At 39.2% G+C, this 26,045-nt stretch overlaps 1 protein-coding gene and 1 pseudogene across 8 annotated transcripts in view; both read right to left on the bottom strand.

Annotated features, from left to right (window-relative positions):
* The window catches only part of MGAT4D (MGAT4 family member D), a 72,501-nt gene that overhangs the window by 23,293 nt on the left and 23,163 nt on the right, over positions 1-26,045 (bottom strand). For 6 of the 8 annotated variants that reach the window (XM_053216938.1, XM_053216934.1, XM_053216933.1 and 3 more), the window contains exons 2-5: positions 15,611-15,769; positions 13,012-13,152; positions 8,787-8,920; positions 5,174-5,220 (exon numbers count right to left, since the gene is read on the bottom strand). In XM_053216938.1, coding sequence (XP_053072913.1) covers positions 5,174-5,220; positions 8,787-8,920; positions 13,012-13,152; positions 15,611-15,656 — 368 coding nt within the window. In that variant the 5' untranslated portion in view covers positions 15,657-15,769. The remainder of the gene's footprint in view (positions 1-5,173; positions 5,221-8,786; positions 8,921-13,011; positions 13,153-15,610; positions 15,770-26,045) is intronic. The other 2 variants (XM_053216935.1, XM_053216937.1) reach the window with 2 other exon arrangements.
* LOC113603131 (uncharacterized) lies at positions 13,277-13,399 on the bottom strand (annotated as a pseudogene).

The raw sequence follows: 26,045 nt of genomic DNA, 5'->3' as shown, positions 1-26,045 counted from the left end.
TTAAAATTGAAGAAAATTGAAAATTAAAAAAAATTCTAAGTTAATATTTATAGACCATCATTAAAATGCACAACACACAGCTCACAAAAGCTGTTATACAAATCTTCCACCATCAGGGTAAAGGGTGGGACACCAGGTAGAGCATTTTGAATGATTTTCCTTTAGAGAGAATACGACTTTAAGTGGGATTTATGTTTAGGCATTACATTATTTATTAAAATGTTAAAGTCTCAAGAAAATGTTTGTTTTTTACTAATAGGTGAAAAAGCAGGGCAGAGTTTTACATGCACAATCTCAATTATGTGCAAAAAAGGCAGTTCTCACTTTGCACAATTCCAATACGAATGAATCTCAGTTACCATGTATTAGATAACACGTCTCCCTCAACAACACTGTTGGAATTTGAGTCATCATGCTATATTCACCGCGAATAATTCCATAAAGTACAAACTTGCTTCGGGCTCTTCAGCCCACATGCTGTTACACAAATAACAAATGCACATCATCATTTCACCCCTTCTTCCAAAGTCTGTTGGCGCCTGATCACAGTGCTTGTGTCGCCTTCTTGTGACATTAGAATGCAGACAATTTTATTCCTTTTGTTTGCTTTTAAAATGGTTTCCAAATTTTTGAAATTGGTGTGTATCATGAGCATGGGGTGGCAGCATGTGTTACCGAGAATGTGGGGTCTGAACCCAGAAAAGGGTCTCTGCTAATTTTGCTTCCATCACTTACAAACTTTAACCAGCCATTTACTTGCTCTAACCTTCAGTTTCCTCATCTGTAAACCTAGCATAGCAATACACTCCCTTCCAGGGAAAGAACTGTTCTACAGGTAACTCGATTCTAACGAGGCTCTATGCATCAGTGGAAGAGTTTCTGGTTATTTGTTTGTTGACTCATTATTTATTTAGGTGGGAGTGTAAATGGGCAAGTGCAGGAGATGAAAGTCTTCCTGAATCCTCTGATTTTATGGTGTATCATCTGGAAAGATTTTTAAACACTAATTTTAGTATGTTCCTTGGAGAGTAGAAAATGCTGGATCAAAGAAAAGAATGAGGAATTCTGCTTGCTTTGGGGTAAAAATTAGTAACACAATACCTACATTTTAAAAAAGTAAAATTGCGTAACTTTGTACAACAATTTAGAATAGCAGAGGTACGTGAAAATAACATTAAGTTGCAGCATATACAATCATCAAAAAATAGGATTGCAGAAGCTTATAAATTTTGTCCTCTAGAAAATTTCACGCAAAGTCTCAAAACAACAAAGGCCCAGTTACAAATAATTTCTATCTTGGCGGTATAATTTCCCATTACTGATAAAGAGAAAGATTCCAGGCTCATTTTTTTTTTCCAGTCTGTCTTAAGCAAGACCCTTGAATCTTGTGTGGTGACATCTTTCTAGGATTCTTTAAACCTTTTCTAGCTTATGAGGTTACGGATAGCATCAAAAGTCCTGGAGATAATGATACCAGAATCGCGAATTGCCAATGACTAGAGAAAATAGTGTAATTGTATGTTGTTGCCATTATAAATGAATAATTTTACCTTACAGTCATAAAAGTATGGAAACCATACAGCTTTACATTTTTATATAAAGCACATAGCCACATACAGTTTCATATAAGGTTTTATATAACCTTAGTTGGGTCCTTTAACAATTACTATATAGTCTCAAATTTAGGGTCAATAACATATAGAGCAATCTCTCATTAACCCCAATGAGAAGACCTAGAAAGAGGGTTTTGAGCTAAATTAAATACAGAAAAATGTAGGCATATAAATGAGAAGTTATGAGTCTACATTAAAATTTTAAATTATAGTTTTATTCTAGTCTCACAAAAAATAAAATTGTATCCCAACCCTTTATGCTGTATTGTTAATGCATCATGCAAATCTTTTTGAATCATCTAATACAGTTCTCTGATACACATGATCTTCAAGCCTAGATAAAATACCAGTTAGTGACATTGTCTTTGTACATTTTATAGCAAAACGTAAGTATCCCTATACATCAAGTAATATTTTTGTGATCTCCACAAGTAACCATATACTAGAATTCTTTTTTAAAGTCATCTTCAAAAGTTTTGCAATTATGCAAAGACATCCCCAGGAATTGTTTATAAACCTCTACCTTCTTTGTAATGGATCCTATTAAGACTCCCTTATAAGGACACCAACCTAGTATAGACTGAAGTCATTTCAGGCTAATGTGTATTCTCCAAATAGTGGATTATTATGCAGAGTAAAGCAACCAAGAGAGCATATCCTGGATTAGGAGAACATTTCAAGTATGAGGTAACTTTTCTCCTGGGCAATCTTTTTTTGGGAAAAAACAGACATATATGGGTGTTTTCATTAATCTTGCCCAGCTCTATCTCCCTCCACACACAACATCTACTTCGAGGCTTCACTACCATTCTCCAGTTCAAGCTCACTGCCAATAAATCCCTCATTCTCAACACACTATTTTTCTTTCACAGCGAACAGCCTTTAAGGATGGAATTCTTTAGTTTCACCCTCCTTTCTCAAACTAATTATTTTTTTCTGCTCCTTCACCTATTCTTACTGTTTTCCCCCTTATCGTAGCTTAGTCCTGCCTAAAACTCCTTCCACATGTGCCTGGTATCCACTGCCCCTAGACCTTGTCCATCAGCTTCCTCCCATGGATGAGATCACATATAAAACCACTCCCGGAGCCCCCATCTCCAGACCTCCCCTAACACAAGTTTTCCCTCAGGCTGCTGTGTTTAACTTTACTCCCCATCCATCAAGCTTGTTGAAAATAGTCTAATTCAATTCTTTAAACTTTTATTATGAAAATTACCACACACACACAAAAGTGGGAATACAACGAATCCCAAATCATCTGATTTCAACAACCATTATTTTTTTTTACCACACTTGTTTCATCTATACAGCCCACTTTTTGTTGTTGAAGTTTTTTAAAACAAATCCTGGATATAGTTTCTTACCCTTAAATTCTTCAGTGTCAAAATCAAAAAAGGGCATTTATTCATATAACTGCATGCCATTATCACACCTTACAAGACTAAGAATAGTTATGTAATATCACATAATATTCAGCTGATAACTCACATGTCCCCAGTAGCCTGACGAGTATTCAGTGGGGGAGGTGGAGTGTTCAAATAAACATCCACATAAGATCCCCTGGTTGTAATCTGTTACCTCTTACTTCTTTTCTAAATTTACTACCTAGACCGATCATTTCAGTTTCTCTTTCTTCTTTTTCTCAAACAAGTCTTGTTGAAAGAACGGGGTCACCTGTCTTACAGAATGTCCTCCGTCCTCATTCTGGTGACTACTCCAGACTGCTTCCTCTGTTCACTGTGTAGACGCCAAACTTGGATTTAAAGTAGATGTTGTATTTTGTGTTTGTGTTGTGTTATACTTTGGAGAGTGGTGGGCAATAATTCCCTAGAGTTGTTTCATGGTGTATTCATTTACATCACAACAGAAGGCACAAAATGTCTCGCTGTCTCACTTCCAGGGGTGCTGTGACTGATCACAGGTTCAGGTGGGGGCACTTGACCCCCTCCTGCGGATTGCCCATGTGCCCTCAGCCCCCATTCTCACACTTCTGTTCTCCCAGGTATTATAGGGGGAGGGTTCCTGCACGCCACAATCCCAGGCCCCCTTGCTAGACACCTTCCACATAGGTTCTGCCCATGGGAGGCAGTATCAAGAGACTGGAAGGCAGTCAACAAGGAAGATATCCTTCCTACTTTCAGGATCTGGTGAAGGCCACAGCAGCAGCAGGATAGAGTAGCAGGAAGCAACGGAGAACTGGAGATCCCAGCCGAGCAAGGCGGCACAGCTCAAACCTGCGATCATGGCTCTTTCAACAACACAGCAGCAGATGCAGCCCAACATCAGATCCTGCGGTATATATACTCCTGTCTCCCTTCATGCTTCTCCCATTTCCTTTTTTCTCTCTTTGGTTCTCTCAGCCCCTGTAAACACTTTTTGACCAATTCTTTGTATCAAATTCTATCTGAATTACCAAAGGTTTTCCTGTTTGGATGCTGGCTAGTACACCTTCCTTGTAAAGCTCCCCATCACTTAATGACATGCCTGACTCAGTTGTTTTCAAAATGGTGATTTTCTAATTCTATTCATTCTACACTTCTTAGCTGGAATTCTTTTGACTAAAATAACTTTGCCTCATCCCCTTGAGCTATTTGGTGAGAAAACAAACAAACAAAAAACCACAGAACACTTTGCTGTCTAAGCCAAACACGTCTAGTAGCCAGATTCAGCTGGAAGGCCATGTTTTGCAACTCTGGGCTGTGGAATCAAGTGCATATTCCTTAGCATGGTATCCAAGACTCCTCATGATCTTATTACAGCCAGCCTTAACTCCCACTGATACTTCTTCCTCAAGCCCAAATATCCACACCTCAGGATATACTTATATTTCCAAAACTCTAGCATACTCCTGTTTGGCCTTGCTGCCTTCTCAAGCAATTCTCTTTGCCAGGCATTCCCTTTCTCTTTGGATCTACCTGAAGAAGATCTGCTCACACCTTTAGACTCAGCCCGTTACTTACTTCTCAGGAAGGACCTTCTTGGTATCTTGCAGGCAGAATAAAATACTTCCTCCTCTACATGTTCTCATATTGCTCTCCCCATACCAATGCGAAACACCAGCTTCCTTGCTGTGATTTGTTTTTTACCAGTTGTATCACCCACGTGAACATAAACATCTAACAGGCTGGGACCAATTCCATAGGGTCTTGCTGGATGAATCACCTCATGTACATTCGTCAGCATGTGCTTGCTTCTCCTGGGCTGCGTCCAGTAGGAGATCATAAGCAGAGGCGGAGAGTGTAACTCACGGTAAGGAACACAAGATCGCTTAAAAAATAATCTAGTAGGCTTCTCTCAGAAGAAGTGGATTTCAGGGAGAATAGATATAACAATCATAACATGAAAAAGATGGATTTTATGAGGCAGATAACCTACAAAATTGGGGAAAGTTGTAAGCTATACTTCATCACAGCTTAGAACTACCCTTAGTTCTAAGTAGTCCCATCTACACAGCTACACTCATCAAGAAGAATATGATCACTAATAAAATAATTGGGCAGAAAAAATAAAAGAAAAAAATGAAAGAACAGATATTTTTAAGCTTATCAGACAGTACTCACCTTTTTGTAATCATGTCCACAACAGATTTTAAATAATCTTCATTTCTCTAAAAATGAGAAAAATATTTTACTGAAATTAAGCATGCCTCATAGTTTTACTGATACGTTTGCTACATGTAAATCTAGTTTATGTGTGGAATGTCACTGTGTCCTAAGAATTTTTTTTATTTTTTCACTTTCTATAAAAGAATTTAAAATATCCTTGTGTCTAAAAGACCTGACTGGAATACTTAAAATATTTCATTCTTCCTTTGTCACAATACAAAATTTCACTATACATTATTTGCACTTAAAAATTATTATGCAAAAACCTATTTATCTAAAACAGTTTTGTCCTAAAAATGGGATGGCTTATTTCTAAGAACTGCTCTTTTTAAAAAAATTTTTTTAGAGGCACATTGGGTGGCTCAGTCGGTTAAGCATCCAACTTCAGTTCAGGTCATGATCTTGTGGTTCGTGAGTTTGAGCCCCATGTCGGGTTCTGTGCTGACAGCTCAGAGCCTGGAGCCTGCTTCACATTCTGTGTCTCCTTCTCTCTCTGGGTCTCCCCCCCACCTGAGATTTAAACATTAAAAAGAAGTTTAAAAAAATTTTTAAGTTTATTTATTTTGAGAGAGAGAGAACACACAAGCATGTGTGAACAACGGTAGAGCAAGAAGGAGAGAGAGACAGATTCCCAAGCAAACTCTGCTGTCGGAGCCCGATGGGGCTCATTCTAAAGAACCCATGAGATCATGACCTGAGCTGAGATCAAGAATTGGACGCTTAACCAAGTGAGCCACCCAGGTGCCCCTAAGAACTGCTCTTTTTGAAGATGTCTTCATTTTGTGAGTATTATATGGTACTAAATGTACCTCAATACTATACCAGTTTTCCAGATAGTATTACTCAGCCTAATTCCCAAATTTTTGCCCATTAACAAACCTTATTTGCCTACTCTTTATCAAATGCTGCGCTAGATTAGATGGCAGACTCATTTGCAAATATCTTTTGGTAGTTTATTCTCAGATGGCATTTTTTTTTTTTTTTTTTTTACAAAAGTGATGGCATTTAGGGGCGCCTGGGTGGCGCAGTCGGTTAAGCGTCTGACTTCAGCCAGGTCACGATCTCGCGGTCCGGGAGTTCGAGCCCCGCGTCAGGCTCTGGGCTGATGGCTCAGAGCCTGGAGCCTGTTTCAGATTCTGTGTCTCCCTCTCTCTCTGCCTCTCCCCCGTTCATGCTCTCTCTCTGTCCCAACAATAAATAAACGTTGAAAAAAAAAAATTTAAAAAAAAAAGTGATGGCATTTAAATGATATTGCTTCAGGGCCACAAGCACTCTCAATATAAAGTTCTGAAAAATGTCTGAATGATGACAATTGTATGTCAAATCTGAGGACCCTGAAAGGTATATAGTCAGATTGTTTACTTAAAAATATCTGTCATAAGGAACACATGGGTGGCTCAGTCAGTTGAGCATGACTCTTGATTTCCATCCAGGTCATGAACTCGGGGTGCCTGAGATCAAGCCCTGCTGGGCATGATGCCTGCTTCAGATTCTCTTTCTCCCTCTCTTTCTGCCCTTCCCAGCGCGCACTCTTCCTCTCCCTCTCTCAAAATACATAAACATTAAAAAATATATATCTGTCATGGTACAGATAACTCTATGACAGTACTTAAGGTTCTTAAGATAACCATACACTGAATCACCAGCTATTTGTTACATACTGAAACATATTACTTATTTTTTTTAAGTAGGCTCCATGCCCAGTGTGGAGCCCAACAAGGGGCTTGAACCCATGACCCCGAGATCAAGACCTGAACTGAGATCAAAAGTTAGATGCTAAACTGACTGAGCCACCCAGGTTCCCTGAAACATATTACATTTTAAACATAGTACTAAAGTTACACTTCTTAAGCATTCTACATTCCATTTTAAAATCTGTCCCTAATAGTTTATCATTGGTCTAAACATTTTAGGCATATGTGCATGTGTCAGCAGCAAAGAAATGAAGATTGTAATATGTAATGTACAGAAATGTGGCAAAACATTTTGGAGATTATGTATATTCTTCCAATATTAAGAAACTAAACTTGGACAGAATGACTATTTAATCTTTTACTTATATTTTCCTATTAGTTCTTCTATTGCTTATTTTGAGTTTTTTTTCTGCATTCAAAGACATGTTTATTATAGAAAATTCAAAAGAAAGGACAAAGGATCCCTACATCTCCTATTATCCAGAGATAACCATTATTTATATTTTGGAGACCATTATTCCAAGGTTTGCTCATTTTTTTTCTTTATACATTCCATCTATCTGTATATCTTTTTTTACTTCTTTCCTTCCTTCTATCGCATTTTACATAGATAACATTATGTTAAATGAGATGCTTAACAACTTTTTTCCCACTCAACAGTATGATAGGGACATAATTTCATGTCAGCGAATATAGATATTCATTCTCTTTTCAATGGTTACAATTGCACTGCAGATTATCACAATGTAGACAAGTATTTAGCCAGCCTCTTATTGATAGACATTTTTGGTGGTTTCCAATATTATGCTTTTAAAAAGCAATTGTACACTGAAAATCCTTGAAACAATTACTTATTGAACACTTACTATGTGTCATGCATCATTCCAAATACTTTAAATACAGTAGCTAATTTAATTGACAAAACAACACTATGACATAGGTAATATTATGATGCCTGTTTTTAGAGAAAGAAAGTGAAGCATAGAGAAGTGAAGGAACTTGTTCAAGTTCACAAGCCAGGAAGCAGAGAAATCTAGATCGAGTCTGTGTTCTCAACGACTATAGATACTGTCACATACTGTCATATTTTTATTATTTTGGAATTCTTCCTGATTATCTCCTTAGGATAACTTCCCAGAATTGAGATTTCTGAGACAAAGGATATAGACATTTTAAATCTAACACAAACTCCCAAATTCCCCTCCAAAAGGTTTTATGGTATTAATATTTACGCAGTGCTTTATAGCTTTACATGGCATTAGAGGCAAGATAGAGAATCTATTAGACATAGACTTGAATCTGTTGTATTAATTACTGGGCACGTTACTTACTTTCTATAAAGCCCCGGATTTTTCACCTGTAAAATCAGGAGAGCTATACCTATTTTACAAGGATGTAATGCAGGCTACAAATAAGGTATATAAAAATGGTCCACAATCCTTGAGATACAGAAAGGAATGCTTCAATATTCATGGTAGTTATTGTTACTTAATTTAACAGAAATTACCTCTTGATTCATATGCCAACCTTTTATTGGGCTGGGCAGGGTTTTTGTTTTTGTTTTTTTCTACTGTAGCTTCAATTTTGATGTTCTGTTTATAAATATAATTTCTGTACCATATAGTACACAGGGCTCCTAGTAACATATTTAACTATGCAATCTTATTTCTCTGCATTGAACCATTATCTTTTCTTTTTAGGTTGACATATTTAATTCTTTCTCAGTGGTGCCAAACAAGTTTCAAATACATTGTCTGCTATCCAAAACTGGCATCTATGAATTGCTTTTTTAAATTTGAGAAAAACATCTGAAACGATACAGTGATTACCGTGGAGGAAGGGTATTTGGAGAGCTACTTATTTTTCATACGTACATCTGCAACCGAGACAATCACCACAGAGTCCTTCTCTTCTGAGAGAGTCATCCTGGAGACAACAGAATTCAGGGTTTGCTTCACGTAACTTTGATTTCCTCTGCTAACAGTGGAAATACCCAGCGCAAAAGAGACTGCAGACATAGGTGCATGGAATCATCATTTTGAACCACAGAGAAAAAACATAATTTATCATTAATGTCTATGCTTATCACTATGCTTGGGTTAGTTGTATGGTCAAAAAAGAGTGTCTGAAACTGTATTACAAAAATAATCCAAACTACTATTAATTTTTATTACAAAGTTCATTTTGTGCTTAAGCAAATTCCAATTTGCAATGGATTCTTAGTAAATTCATTAAGTAGTCTCCAAGATTGTCTCATGTTGGAGGGTTTCAGTGTAGTGAAAAATAAAAGTAACCACTCTCTGTTTATTATAGCTTTTACCTAACTGGATACAAAATGTGACACACTGGCCGATTGTCTGCTCTTCCTAAGAACACACTGGAACCCAAAACAGGAAAAATACTATGAAATATTTTCATCTGTGGAAAAAAAAATGTACAAAGTAATTTCCAAGTGACATGATGGAATGAATCCATGCCCCTGAGTTACTTTTATTGCCCAATATTGACTGGAACACTGGTGGAACAGATCTCATGCCATCCTAAATAGCTACCAAGATTGTTATCACTGAAGTCTGCGCAAACTCAACACCAGTGCCTGGCTGTATGAACTTGGGCAAGATACACAGCCTCTCCAGCCTCAGTTTCCCCTCCGTTAAGACAGGGATAAGGACTTCTAGAATGGCTAAGTGAGGAACTTAGCAATAATAGAACTTGGCAATAATAGAACCAGGGGGAAAACATGTTGAAACAATCAGGGCTCTGGTATACAACAAACTGAGAAGCATTTATGTAACAAAAAATTATTGAACTTTGGTGAGAACAGTTAGAATCAGTATTTCCCTGACTACTATTGTGTTGAACATATTTTCATATGTTTATAGGTCTTTGATATTCTTTTGTAAAATCTCTGTTTAAGCTCTTACCTGTTTCCCTATTAGAGTTGTCTGGATTTCTCTTATCTATTGATGCACTTTATAGATTCTGAATATAAATGCTCTGTCAGTTATGCGTATTACAAATATCAATTCCTATTCTGGGTTCCCTTTTCAACTTTTTACCTCTTGATGAACAGAAATTTTTAATTTTAATATAATTTATCTGCCTATTATTTTATAGTTAGTGTTTTGATTCTTGTTGAGAAATCTTCATTTATCTTCAAGTCATAACAGATATTCTCCTAAATAACTGTTTGCCTTTTATATATAGGCTTACGGCGCATCTGGAATTGATTTTTATGGGTGGTGTGAGGCAGGAATCAAGTTTCAAATTTGGGATCCACTCTAAAATGCAATTGCTGAAAGGGCGTCTGGGTGGCTCAGTCTGTTGGGCATCCGACTTTGGCTCAGGTCATGATGTTGTGGTTCGTGAGTCTGAGCCCCACATCGGGCTCTGTGCTGACAGCTCAGAGCCTGGAGCCTGCTTCGGATTCTGTGTCTCCCTCTCTCTCTGCCCCTTGCCCATCTCTCTCTTGCTCTCTCTCTCTCTCTCTCTCAAAAATAAGCATAACAAAAAAATTAAAAAATAAAATGCAATTGCTGGAATGACTTCCAGTGCCTTAGGATAAGGAATGTGTTTACAAACATTTACAAGGCCTTTAGTGACCTGGTCCCAACCTACGTCTTCTATTTCAACTGTCTACAAATCATCTTTCAGCTTCATAAACTGACCAAAGAGGACTCTCTCACCTCCAAATCGTTGCACATACACCATTCCTTCTCTGCCTACAACATTCTTCTTCAGGCTCCTTGTGCCAATTCTACTCATTCTTTCTAAATGAGGCTGAGTGTACCAGCTATATATTTGTCTTACATGGTACTTATCATCCTTTTTGTTATTAGAATACATCATAACAGCAATATATTTGGGGTGAATAAGTGAATGGCCAATCCCCTTTATTATTTGGCCTCTGCTTCATGTCTCACTGCCCCAAACTTCCAGCTCCAATTGGGCACATATGTCACACTTTTTCTCTAGGCCCTCTTGCTGTTACTGTTAGACCTCTCCTTTCCTTTTCTTTTACCTGGATGAACATCCTCTACTTTTCCACTGTCCATCACGTGCTTTTTCCCCATTCAGCCTATTCCAATTCTTTCTACCCTTCATGTCTCAGTGTAGATGCCACTTCGTCCAGAAAGTCTGACCTAATTCCCCAAGTATGGATTACCTGCCCCACCTTGCATTTCCCTTGTCATAGCACTGGTCACTTTATACTGTAATTGTTTTCTCACACGTCTCTAGGAGGATGAGGGTCACGTCTTGCCCACCACTATTTCCCAGGGCTTAGTAAAGACCTGGTAGAGGCTGGTCCCTTGAGGACGTGGGGGACTGCACAAAGAAGTTGCTAGCTAAGCTGAAAAGTCATATGGGATAAAGACTTCCATGACAAATGAGTTGTGGTTGACAGGAGGTGGTATGTTCACTACAGGCAGTGATTAGCATGTGCTAATCACTTGGCCTATCTGTGGGACTATAAGTGGTTTGGGGTTGCTGGAAAAGAAGGGAAGTGGCAAAATTTGAGACGTGAGAGATATGGTCTATTGTGCATATACCGTGTCAAGGAGCTAACATCCTAAATATACTGACGATCTAGCAAAGGACTTAGCATGATATACATTTTAGTACATAGCTCTGAGGAGGATATGAAGAATGGATTGACTTTAGTAACACTAAAACCATGAGAAAAATTACAAGTTTATTACACTGGGCAAGAAATGAAAGCTCAAGGAGAATAGTTATAGAGGGCAGAGAGCAGAAATTATTTGAGATATACTCAGAATACAGAATAAATAAGCCTGATGACAGATTCCCCAGTAGACCTGGCTACAGTCTTCATTGCTTTTACAAATGTCTTATGTGTTAGGGTCTATTAGTTACTGGGCTTCTGCTTATCTTTGCTGATGTTTATTCAAGGGTGTGCTTATTCTTGGTATCCAATATTTTATATGTAATGGGTTTCTATGTAATGGATTTTTGTTCTATGACTTTCACCTCATCCTCCTGTTACCTATAGCTTTTGTGTAGCACACACTTTCTCATATGTACACACAGATACACATGCACGTATATGTACACATTTACATGCCACACTCAAAATACTCCTAAAAGGGAACCTGACACTCAAGTGTGACCTCAGGAAGTACCTTAATATCTCTAAACCTCAACTTTCTTAGGCGTAAAAGAGAGATAATCGTATTGGGTTGTGAGGATCAAATGAGATAATGAAAGAAAACATACTAACTCAGTATGTCATACTAACAAGCTTGGCAGAGGCATGTGATATCAAACAATCCTACATATTCCCAAGGAACTACCTAGATCAAACAGAGATCAGTGAGCTTTTTCTGTAAAGGACCAGATAGTAAACATTTTTGTCTCTCAGGCCATACTGTCTCTGTCGCAACTCTGCCACTGTGGTGGGAGAACAACCATAGACAAGTAACAATGAACACTGACCAGGGTCCACCAAAACCTTATTTTAAAATAGCAGATTTGGCCCAAGGGCTGTAATTTGCTGCTGCTGGCCTAGAGTGACTCACTCATTAGAATGATTGAGGTTTGTGAGAATGGCAAGCACTCAGACTCGCCCTAATATCCCTGCTTCCAACTTAAATGCTATTTTTCTTCTTTAATACCTGCTGAGGTTAAATTCATTATTTCAGGCTTAGCTCAAACATCACCTCTTCTGTAAAGATTTTGCTGACCTTGGACCCCAGAAAGATGGGGAAATAGGAAGATAACTGAATAAGAATGCACTTATCAAAACCAAGGGAGATAAGGGTTGCCAGATGCTTCAAGTCACATCTGCATGTGACTTATAATGACTTGTTTTTAAAACATCTGTATTAAAATTGAATTTGAATTCAAGTCTCTAAATATCTACTGAACTAGTTTCTTCTTCCAGATAATGTACTGATTTCTGGCAGTCCAAATTAATGCCACATAGGCTAGTGGTCTATGTATCAGAGTATTATATCAATGGATTACGTTTTAAAACATAAAAGCATGCATAATAATAGAGAAGTGTTCAAAAAAACTTAAAAGCTTGTCCCCCAAGATCAAAATATCTATATTTGACTTTCTAAATCTAAGTTTGCTTACCACCTATTTTCTCTTTGCCAATGATTACATCAGGATAAATTCTGCCCACTTTCCTTAGATGAGGGAAAAAGAACTTTAGGACTTCAAATGTATTATTAGACACTGTTTCATCCTTACCCAATGTATTCATTTTCTTCTCAACTGAAAAAGAGAAAAAAATAGGGTTTCTAAGTTCATGACTATAGAGATTTTTCTCTCTTTGGTACAATTTTCATAATGTAATTATCAGATTAATTCAGTATTCAATATATAAGAGAAATAATATTAAATGTGAATTAATAAAATCATTTGGCTATAATTTATAGCTCAAATGTTATTTATTCCTATTTCTTTAAACTTGTAAGAACAGATAATACATGTGATCTTAGCCAAAAGGCCTAGAAGTGATGATTCATATTTATTTAAAAAGTAATATTTAAGTCTAGCACCCTGAGCTACATAACCAGAGACTAACAGAACTGTCAGTTCCAAATGAAGTATAATGGAAACATGCTATAATTGATCTGATCTGCTATTCAGATTAATATCACATTAAAGTTTGTATCTATAACTTTGTTTTGTAGCTCAACATTTAATTACTCTACTTGTACCATACATTTGAATATACCTCTACAAATTTGAAATAGAAGAACAAAATTAAAAGACTCACATTATCTAATTTAATTCATAATACATAATACAGTAATCAAGACAGCATAATATTGGGGTGGCTGGGTGGCTCAGTCAGTGAAGCATCCGACTCTTGATTTAGGTTCAGGTCACGATCTCACGGTTTGTGGGATCGAGCCCCATATCAGGTTCTGCGCTGACAATGTGGAGCCTGCTTAGGATTCTCTCTGCCTCTCTCTCTGCCCCTCCTCTGGTCTCTCTCTCTCTCTCTCTCTCTCTCTCTCTCTCTCAAAATAAATAAATAAGACAAAAAAAAAAGACAGCATGGTATTACATTAAAAAGAGATACACAGACCAATGAAATAGAATAGAGAATCCAGAAATATACCCATATAAATATTGTCAGTTGATTAAAAAAAAAGTACAAAGGTGATTCAATGCAGAAAGGACAATCTTTTTGACAAACGGTGCTAGAATATTTGGACACTCACATGAAAAGGACTGAATCCTGACCTATACTTCATACCATTTATAAAAACCAACTCAAAGACTTCATAGACCTAAATGTAAAGCCAAGACTATAAAATTAAAAACAAACATATAAAAGAAAATCTTCATGACCATGATGTAGGTAGAGTTCTTAAAGATAACACCAAAAACACAATAAAAAAGAAGAAAAATTGACAAATTAGACTTCATCACAATTAAAAATGTTTGCTTTCTGAAGGACATCACAAGGAGAAGGAAAAGACTAGCTACAGATTGGGAGAAAACATTTCCAAATCACATATCCATCCGATATGTATTCAGGAGATATATATATATATATATATATATATATATATATATATATATATACATACATACATACATGCTAAAGAAAATTCTCGTCAAACAAAAAAACCTATATATGAATGTTTATGTACTTGTAATCGCCAAAAAATGAAAACCCAAATGTCCTTCAATTGGCAAAAGGATAAACAAACTGTATCCAATCTACAACCATATAATGAAATGCTACTCAGCAATATAAAGGCAACAATTGGTCACATAACAACTAAGTGATTACCTGCAAAGAAAGCATATGGGTACATGCTTATATAGGTATCAATAGTATCATACAATTTTCTATAATACATAACATAAAAGTAAAATACATGCTTTGATGTAGCTATATATAACATTCAATGTGTGCCTGTGTGTGTGCATGCACATGTGTGCATGTATATGGTTTATATATAAATTGGTCACGTAACAACTAAGTGAAAGAAGTTAGTCTCCAAGGATTACACACTGTATGATTCCATTTGTATGGAATCCTGGAAAAGGGAAAACTATAAGAACAGAGAACTGATTAGTGGTTGCAAGGAATTAAGAGCAGGGAGTACCTGGCTACAAAAGGAGAAACAGAGGCAGGACTTTTTATCCTGGAGAAATGGGAGCCACTGCAGGATGATATACAGTGGAGTGAGCATTCACTGTCTATGGTGGAAATAGACAGGTGGGAACAAGTCTGGAGAGGGAAAAATAGAAGTGTTAGCAGTCATTCAGATGAAATATGAAGATGTCCTCACTAGAGCAGCAGAGATGGTGATAGGAAAATGTGGACAGATTTGTGAAGTACATAGGATTACCAACCTACAGGATTGCTTGCTGACTGAAATGGAAGTAAGCAAGAGGGAGAGGGGAGGGGTCAGAGTGACCCTCAGGGCAATGGCTGTGTCTTTTGGATGGAACACGAAGGTGGTGCATTTCACACAGAAAACACAGGAAGACCATTTCTGGGCTACAGAGAAGAGGCACATCAGTGCTATCTCTTACCTGATTTTTGTATGTCTCACAATAAAAGAGCAAGTACTAATTTAGTTCTAGTGGCTGGGGAGAAATGTCCTAAAATCAGAAAGCAGAAAATCTAAATTTCCAAACACAAAACACAAAACACAAAACCAACAAACAAACCATGACACACAAAAACAAAAGTAACACAAACCTAAGTCTGTGGACGTATTTTCTCTCTGTGTCATTTCATACTTCATTTTACTCAAGGCATTGATCAGCTCTTGGCGATTTCTTTCAGTTTTATTTTTTAAACGTAGAATTTTCTCCTTAAATTCCAAAATATGGTTTCTACAATTAATTAATTGATTACCTGCAAAGAAAGCATATGTGTACATGCTCATATATATATCAGTACTATCATACAATTTTCTGTAATACATAACAAAAAAGTAAAATATATGCTTTGATGTAGCTATATATAACACTCTCTGTGTGCCTGTGTGTGTGTGTGTGCATGCACATATGTGCATGTATATAGTTTATATATAAATATGCACATATGACACACAGAAAAGGTTGGAGAAAGAGTAAGACATTAAAATAGTACTATCTGGAAGGTGGAATTATTATAAATAGTTTCTGCTTTATAACTCTGTGCTATTTAATATTTTCCAAATTTTTCATTTTGTGCACATATTAGATTTGTAATTAAAGGAAAAAACCAATTGAGCCAAAATACTGGCTTTTAAGAATTTATCTGAAGAAAACGACCAGAAATATATACACAGATTTGGTTCAAAGGATGTTTAATATAGGCAGCATTACTTATTATTGTAAGAAAATAAGAAACAACCTTAATGCCCAACAATGGAAATATGTTAAATAAATTACAGAATATCCTTTTTTTTAAGTTTATTTATTTCGAGAAAGAGAGACAGATAATGAGACAGAGAGAGAGAAAACGAGTGAGGGAGGGGCAGAGAGAGAGAGTGGGAGAGAGAATGAATCCCAAGCAGGTTCCACACTGTTGGTGCAGAGCTTGACATGGGCTTAATGTCACAAATCATGAGATCATGACCCGAGCCGAAATCAAGAGTTCAATACTTAACCTACTGAGCCACCCTGGTGCCCCCAGAATATCCTTTTAAAAGTTATATTAGCTCTGGTATTAAATCATATATAACTGAATCCTAGTTTTGCCACTTAACACCCAAGTGACCTTGGACAAGCTATTTAATGCTTGTTAGCCTATGTTCCTTCATATGCAAATGGAGAAAAATCCCTGCCCCACGCCTGGGTAGCAAAGTTGGTTAAGCATCCAATTTCTTGATTTCAGCACAGGTCATGATCTCACAGTTTATGGGATCGAGCCCTGAGTTGGGCTCTGTGCTGACAGTGCAGGGCCTGCTTGGGATTCTCTCTCTCTCTCCCTCTGTCTCTCTCCTCCTCCCCCATTCACACATACATTCTCTCTCAAAATAAATAAATAAACTTAAAAAAAAAATTCTTGCCCCAGAGTTGGGAAGAAGAAATGCAATAACGCACGTAAACCATGTGGGAAAGCACATGAAAAAAATGCTTTGATAAATGTGTGAGAAATATTACTTATCAATGGGCTACTTTTTATTCATTTATCAATGCAATACTATGCAGCTATGAAAATCATCTTATATAAGAACATTATATTTAATGTTGCACAAACAACTGATTTTTGTTATTTTATTTTCTTTAATGTTTATTTATTTATTTTGAAAGAGTGAGAGAGCATGAACAGACGAGGGCAGAGAGACGGAGACAGAGAATCCCAAGCAGGCTCCTTGCTGTCAGCGCAGAGCCTGATGTGGGACTTGAATTCACGAACCATGAGATCATGACCTGAGCTGAAATCAAGAGTCAGACGCTTAACCGACGGAACCACCCAGGTGCCCCAAAACAACTGTTTTTTAAAAACAAAACTGTACATAAAATCATTTCCTTTTTTCAAAAAAAATGTACAGATAGTAAAAAAGAAAAAGTATACAAGTTTACATGCTGTTAATATATAATCTTTAGTTTGTTGAATCACTTTTTGTTTCCTATTTTTATAAAATTCTTTTGTTCTATCATGCTGCATTGCTTCTATAATCAGAAAAAAAGTTAATAGATAAGATAATTAAACACATCCCTTTTATGTGCCACCTACTGTGTGTCAAGGGACATACAGCAATAAAAAAAGATATGGTAGTTCTTGCCTTCAGGAAGTTTATAGGCTAATTGGTACAACTAAATTAATTGATAATTTAAATCATTGTGAGATTTCGGATGTTACAAATTTCCTTCTCCTTATTAGGGTTTTAACTTATTGGGTACACATAGATAACACCAGCCCCAAACACTGGCTGTCAGTTTTATTTGGGGCTGCCTGACAATGGGTACATTGCAGTGTGTGCTGGGATGTCCTATTTCCCTATCCAAGTTAACTTACCCCCACCCCATTATCAAAAGAGCTGCTGGACAACAGTGGGGCCACACCCACAAAGGGGGTGACTTGTCACATGTGCTCACTACTTCGGGGGAAAAAGCAGGGAGAACTGGCCCTTCTTTCATAGAGTACATAAGAGATGTTATAAGAGAAAGAGTCCAGAGATGGCCCAAGTTGCCTTTTTAAGGAAGCCATTCTGCCCCCCTGTCAGTGTGGTCTATAGAAGTCGAGTCTGACCAATTTCCCCATTCAGATGAATCTGTCTGTCTTCTGAGAGAGGTAATGAGCTTCTGAGAGAAGGCCCAAGTGGTCACTTTAAAATGGTCTTTCTAGAACGAAATGAAAGATGTCCCCATGAAGGAAAATATGAGCACAGCAGAATAAGGTTTCAGCCCCTAACTTGTAGTGATAATGGTATGCATAGAGGACAGAGCCCAGAAAGCTGGGGGGGGGGGGTGGCGGGGGGCAGGGGGAGAAGACAGAGAGGCATTCTGGAGGATGTGCTGCCTGAGGAGACTCTGGAAGGAGTGTGAGTTAGGCAGTCAAGGGAAGCAAGGGAAATGTTCTATTTGGAACACTGTGTGCAAAATGCAAGGAAGCATTCAAAACATGGTCTCTATACCCCTAGAAGCTATTCAGTATCTCAAAGATAATAGTGGGAAAATTCAGAGGTGAAAACAGGAATCTGGTTCTGCTGATCGTTTTGATAAGCCATGATAAAGACCTTGAAGTTTTCCCTATACACCAGTGTTTGTCAAACATTTCTTCTAAAAACCCTCTAATGGCAGTAAATTTGAATAAAAGGGATGTGGGTGGAGGCGTAACCTGAAATAGCCCACCACAGTCATGAAATGTCTGTGAAGTTCTTTTAAAATGTGTGCAGTTTTGCAGCCCATTCTACGGTATATATTTGTTTTGTTTTGTTTTTCGGTTAAGTAATTTTCAGGGGTGCCTGGGTAGCTCAATCAGTTACACGTCAGACTCTCAATTCCGGCCCAGGTCATGATCTCGCAGTTCGTGAGTTCAAACCTCCTTGTCCAGTTCTGCAATGACATTATGGAGCCTGATTGGGATTCTCTCTCTCTTTGCCCCTCCCCTGTTCTCACGCACGCACGCGCTCTCTCTCAAAAGAAACTTTATACAAAAATTTTTCAAAATGATTTAATATTTGCCTATATTGTGAAATGGTCACCACAATAAATCTAGTTAAAATGTATTTGTTTTAATATAAAGATAATGGATGGAGTCACGTTCTGCCCTCCTCCCAACCTTTTTTTCCGATGACTTTACATACCTTGGAACATCACTACAGGCTACCACTTCAGTTGAGAAACACGGCTGTAGACTATCATGTGCAACGTGTGTTTTAGAAAGATCATTCTGGGGGTGCCTGGGTGGCTCAGCTGGCTAAGTGTCTGACCCGCTCAGGTCGTGATCTCACAGTTCCTGGGTTCAAGCCCTGCATCAGGCTCTGTACTGATGGCTCGGAGCCTGGAGCCTGCTTTGGATTCTGTGTCTCCTTCTCTCTCTGCCCCTCCCCTGCTTGTGCTCTGTCTTGCTCTTTCTCAAAAGTAAATAAAAAACATTAAAAAAAATTTTTTCAGAAAGATCATTCTCGTAGCCATATATTGTTTCAGGAAGGCAAAACTGAGGCCAGAGAAACCACCATTTAGGAAACTATAGTGATAGCAGTTTCATGTGAGAGATGACCAAAGAATAAGCCATAGCAGAAAGGACTAGGAAGTAGGGGTTAAGATGAGAAATATCTGAGAACTTTCATTGGAAAGACTTTGCACTGACTGAAAGAGGGAGACTAGAATCCCTGCTAGGCTTCAGACATGACCACTAGATTTCTTCAGTCTGAACTGGGGAAACAGGAAAAGAGCAATTGTGATGCTTATGAGGTTTCCAAATATGTGGCACACATTTGAAGTTCAAGGGAGAGATTAGGCTTTGAAGTTCAAGGGAGAGATTAGGGCTGGCATTATAGTGAGAGCAAAAGTAAGATTCACTTACAAAATGGAGTAAGAAAATGTAGTGATAAAAATACTGCCCCAGTCTTATCTCCTGCATGTTTCCTTTATCCCTGCCTTGGCGCACATCAGCCTTAGCCTAGGGCAGAGGGTTCAGTCTTTGAAATCCAGCAGGGTGCCTAAGTGTCTGGTTCCCAGAAGTCTTGGATCCCCGGCCATGGGCAAAAGTGGCCCCTCTTGACAGCACTGTATATCCATCTTGCTGGTTCCATTTACCTTTCAGATATGACAGCTTGGAACAAAACTTGTGTCTTGCCTGAATTCTACCTAACTGAAGATAGGAAGCAACTAGTAAACTGTAATAATCTAATACTTCCCTGCCAAGGCTCAATGGACCATCCACCCCAAGATACAACAGAGGGAAGTGAACCTGCTGCTTCGCTGCTCCCTAACAGGATGTTTTGTTTCTCCCCTTTGGGTTGGAGGGAGCCCCATCGCTCCTGTGCTCAATTGGCAGCCAGCTCCATCTCTAGGGTCTGTCACAACACCTCTCCGTCTCCAGTTACCTGTCACTGAATCTCTCAAATGCAACAGTTTCATGTTATATGGATTATCCTGCTAACAGGGACACCCATCAATAGAATAACACAAACAAACAAGTTGATTTGGGTTTTATGGATGGTTGGGCTCGCTGAAACAGGGCTGTGGAGGTTTAGGGAAAGACCCAACTGGCTGGCTAATCATCGCAGAGAATTGTGTAATTATGAGGAGTTCTGGCAGTCCTCGGCAATGTGTTGTACCCCACCCATGCACAAGTCCCTGGCCTTTTATGATACAACCAGCAGAACTCAAGGCTCTACACCTGCAGTCTTCACTAGTGACTGGCTGGTGGCACAAGATATATGGTGTCTTCCCTCCATCCACCTCCAAGGCCAGACAAGAGTGAAAGACAAATGACAAGGGTGAAAAGGCACTGTTAGATCCAAGCCACAATTTCATCTGCACATATCAATCACTCAGTCACGATTAGATGGAGGACTTGCTGCTCTGAACTAATTTTTTCTCAGCAGCCTTGTGAAGGCCTCCTAATTTGGGCCCCCGAATTGATCCAGCTGACCCAGTGAATAGGCAGATGTCTGGGACCGGTCAGTTTACTGGTTGGCAATTTGTGTGGGTTGTCACTGCCCTCACAGTGCAATACTAGGAATTTTGCATATTCTCTACAGATGGAAAGATGGGGCTATAGCTGAGAGATCACAAACCATTTGGTTTCAGTAGACAGTGGGGTGTGAAGAATAGAAGCAACTTGCTGTTTCTTCCTGCAACACGGTGCCGAAGTGTTCAGAATTCATTTACGATTCCAAGGAAAGCCTGAGTTTTTCTTTGGGCAGGACTGCTCTTGTCAGGGGCTTCTACAGCTCACTAGCCAGAACAGTCGCCTGGCCACTCAATTCATTCACATGTTCAACAAATATTTATTAAACTAAATAATGTTACATGTCCTGTGGGTATGACAATGCACAGAACAGACAGAACTCCTGGTCCCCTTGGAACTTACATCCTACTGGAAGGAAAAAAAAGAATAAGTGAATTATACATTTTATTAGAAAGATGGTAAGTACAAGAAAAATATAAAGCAGGGAAAAAGGATACAGAGTGTTGATGACGGCTGGGTTGGGGAGGTTTTAACTGTCAACAGGGTGATCAGAGAAGGCTTTTCTAAGGAGGTAACATGTGAGCACAGACAGGAACAAAGTAAAGGAAGGAATGCTGCAAGTAACTCTGGTGCAGCGAGAAGAGCATGTGCAAAAGCCCCGAGGCAGGAGTGCACCCATTACTTCCAGAAATAGCATGCAGCCCAGTGTGGTTGAAGCAAAATGAATGACAGGAAGAGTAGCAGGTGATAAAATCACAAAGCCACCATTGTAAGGACTTTAGCTTTTACTTGAAGCAAAGTGGAGACCCAACAGAAGTCCATAAGCACAGACTCAAATAATCTGAATTACATCAGGACAGGTTCCTTCTATCTGCTGTGTGAAAAACAGAATTAGAGAAACTGAGACTGAAGAAGGGAGATCAGGGGAGAGATGTCTGTGGCTTAGAAAATATTGTTAGGATAAGCGGTGAGGAATGGTTTAATTTTGGACATATTTTGAAGGGAAAGAAAATAGAATTTGCTGACATTGAATGTAGGACATGAAAAAAGAGGCAATGATATTCTGAGCAACTAGAAGAAGGGAACAGCCATTTACTATGATGGAGAAGGTGAAGGGAGCAAGCTTTGGTGCGAATTCTAGGAGTCTGGCTGGAGATGTATGAGATTTGAGGTGCTTCTCACACATCTCAGTAGGTAGCTCCACACGTGAGTCTGGCAGGAGGACTGGCCTGACCTGGACATATACATTTAGAGAGCCCTGTTTAGATTCAGGAGATCACTAGGGGAATGAGGATGAGTAGAGAAGAGATGAGGTCCAAGGGCTAAATCCTGGGGCACCCCAAGTTACAGGGTGAATAAATGAGAGAAGATAGTAACAAAGCTAAGACGGATTAGCTGGTGAGGCAAGAGGAAACTCGCATGTGTGTGAAATCCTGGAAACCAAGAGAGGAAAGTGTTTCAAGAAGACGAAAGGCATCAACTGTCAACTGCTGCTGAACAGGACGAGGGGGATGAGGACGGGGTGGACGGTGACTCAGCAGTGTGCAGTCGCCAGTGGCTGTGCAGCAGTGAAGTGAAAGCCTAAGCTGGATGGGTTCAGGAGAAAGCAGGAGGAGAGGGCTTAGAGACAGGGCATCTAGACAACTCTTTCGAGGAGTTTTGCCATGAGAGGGGGTAGGATGATGGGCAGTAACTAGGGTGGGAGTGGAAGCGAGAGAGAGAGAGAGAGAGAGAGAGAGAGAGTTCTTCATTTTCCTTCATAGGATGGGAAAGAAACACAATGTTCGTATACAGATGGATGTGATCCGGGAAAAGGGAGAAAACTGGAGATACGTGTGAAAGTAGACAAGAGGGAATGGCATCCGGTATGCGAGGGGAAGGTGGGCTTCAGCCAGAAACACAGATAGTTGCAGCCATAATGGGACAGAACTCAGGATGCCTGGCCCTTAGCTACCCCAACGATGGTGGGATTTCCATTGACTATGGAACTTCTGGAAGCTCTCTTCCCATTGCTTCTAGTTGTCAGTGAAATAGGAAGTACGGTCATCAGCTGAGAGTGAGGGGAGGAGAAGGTACTGGGGCCTGAAGAGAAAGAAGTATGGAATAGTTTCCTGGGAGAGCAGGAGGGCAGACAGGACAGGGAAATGTAGCATGGTTCTGATGCAGCCTCCGGGGCCTGCCGGAGTTCAGGGGGTCATGAATTCGAAGTGAGACCGTCACTGTGGCTGTTTATTTCACTCCAGCCACATTCAGTCATCAGGAGGCAGATGCAGAGTAAAAGGAGGACAGGATTTCACCAGGGTGTGATTTAGCCAAGTGGATATAACTGACAAAGAACCAAGGGACTTGAGGGTGTACACTAGGGAGCTGTTATAATGATTGTCCACGGAATCGAAACCTGATGAGGAAGAACACAGTGAGGGGGAGGCATGTGAAAAGGTAGATGAATCAACAGATTGTAGGTCTCGGTGTGTCAAAAGATTACAGTAGTTGGGGTACTAAAGACAACGGCCTGGAAATTTGGGAGGTGGTGGTCACAGATTTGGTTGCATGAAATGGAGATTATGGAAACATGGCAATTATTGCTAATGAGGGAGAGTGACCCGAGAGTTTAAAGATGATTGCAGAAGGAGAGAAAGTGGGGTATCACTTGATATCGTCAGGGTAAATAATGAGGCATCTTGGGAAGAAAGGTGAGAGAAAGATTTGGAAGCAACAATGAGAGGGAAGACAGGCATCTACCCTACCTTGAGTACAAATGGTGTGGGAGAGAAAACACCACTCTTTGAGAACAGTGTCCTCAGGCAAGTGTCCTCAGTGTCTCAGAAGCAGTGTCCTCAGGCAAGAGCTAATTTCAGTGAAAGAAAGAGGGCAAAAGAAACTTTAAGGGATGAAGACATAGACAATGCTCATAATGGCCGTGAGCTCTATGGAAAGGCGGGGGGCACAATGCGTAGAACCATGTGTGGATTAGAGTCCAGAAGAGGATTAACGTGGGAGTCAGGGGCTGGGATAAAGGGCTTAATGATATCAACCTTGATGGTCTCAACGTAAAATGTGGGGACAACATTGTGAGCGTTGGGAAGACAGACAGATGTGTATCTATCTTGTCAGGGGCTCCAGGAACACCGCTGTTCTTTCTTGAGCTTTATTGATGGAGGTGTGAGGGCGAGGGGTGGGTGTCTTACTCTGACCATTAGGGTCCCTGGGACTCTCTTTTGACCCTGATGACAGAGGCATTGAGACTGGGAGGAGAGGTCTTAACTCTGAGCACATGCAGCTCCCTATTGAATTAGCTGCAGTCTTGGAAGTTAAGTAATTTTAGGTGATGCATTGCAGGCCCAAACAATATCACAGCTCTGTAAGTGAAAAAGAGGCTGAGTTTGCACATGGATGAGCAATCCGTGGTGTTTGCCATAGTCAGGGAGATAAGAGATAGCCCAAAGAAGTTGGGAGTCTATAATGGGCGTGTGTGTGTGTGTGTGTGTGTGTGTGTGTGTGTGTGTGTCTGCCTGTCTGTCTCATCTCCTCTTCCCTCTTTCTCTCTCTTTCCTTCATTCCGTCTCCATGAAGTTGCTACAGTAACACAGGACTCAGGAGCCAATTCTGCCTAATGAATAATGAAGAGCAATGAGTTGGAAGGAACCCAAAGCCTTGAATGAAGTTAGGGAGAAGAGTCTCCCTACCAGCCTATTATTTAAATGTTAAACCACTGCTGTTTTGGATACCTGTTAACACATTGGAACTTGCATTCTAATGGATACAAAGCAACTAGAATATGGCCCAGAGAAAATAAGGGAACAGGGGCCCCAACTGGCTCAGTCAGAAGAGTACCATCTTGGGGTCATGAGTTCCTGCTTCATGTGGAGAGTAGAGATTACTTAAATAAATAAAACTTTTGAAAAAAGACAAGAAGAAAAGAAGGGAACAGAGCAGCTTTCAATCTTGGCTGCTTTGTTAAAATATTTAAACATTTAATTAGATAAGCAATTCATAGGTTGAAACACACACACACACACACACACACACGATAATCACCTCTAATGTTTTGTTTTACAGGGTTCTAGACTTTAACCTACTTTTTTTTCTGTCATATAAAAATCAGATAGAATAATGCAGGGGAAAAGGCATTAAGTTAAAGTGATTCCCTTTATGCTGAAAAAGGTATAATCTATGATGAAAACAACATAGTTATTTTTTAAGTAGTCAAATACCAAAATACATAAAGAAAAAACTATTAGAGACAAGAATATAGGATTTTGTATTTCAATTAGGAAAAGCATAGGAAATGGCTAACAGTTTGGATAGAAAAAAGGTAAATTCACAGTTTGGAAAATAAATTTCAGATGGGTTTTTTTTAATTAGGGTAAAATATGAAACTGTAAAAGTGATGGTGGTATTTTTGGGTAGAAACATGTAATACTTTTTTCATTCATCTGCCTCGTATGAACCAAGGGCACACACTGTCCAGCCAGTGTCAAAACTGGATAATGCCACTCCCCTGCTCAAAATCCTCCAGAGATTTCTCCTCACACTTAGTAAAATCAGCAAAGCCCTCACCATGACAGGATCAGTCCTCTGACCCTCCCTGGCTTCATCTCCTACCTGTTCTGCCCCACTCAGAGGGAGCTCAGCTCCAGCCACACTGGTGGCTGTTCCTCACAGGAATCACCCTCCTACCTTGGGGCTTTGACTTTTGCAATTTTCTGAGCAGGCAATGTTTGTCCCCCAGATATTGATATGGCTAGAGTTTTCCAATTTCATTCAGTTTTCTGTTAAAATGTTACCTCCTCTGAGAAGCCTACCCTGCCACCCTGTATGAAACAGTACCCCTTTCTCACTCCTCTTACCCTTCCCCATCCCCAAATTTCTCATCACTACCAGACTTTCTATTATGTATATGCTGTTGGGGTTTTTTGTTTGTTTGTTTGTTTTGTTTTTTGTATTTACTGTTTTTATGTGTCTCTCCAGAGCTCTTTAGAATGCAAGCTTGAGAATAGCAAGAATTTGGGGGGTTTTGGTACTAAATTCCCAATGTCCGAAACAGTAATAGGCA

Source organism: Acinonyx jubatus, chromosome B1 (genome assembly GCF_027475565.1).
Source record: "Acinonyx jubatus isolate Ajub_Pintada_27869175 chromosome B1, VMU_Ajub_asm_v1.0, whole genome shotgun sequence".
In the NCBI taxonomy this organism is placed as follows: domain Eukaryota; kingdom Metazoa; phylum Chordata; class Mammalia; order Carnivora; family Felidae; genus Acinonyx; species Acinonyx jubatus.
This window is presented reverse-complemented; position numbering and strand designations above follow the sequence as displayed.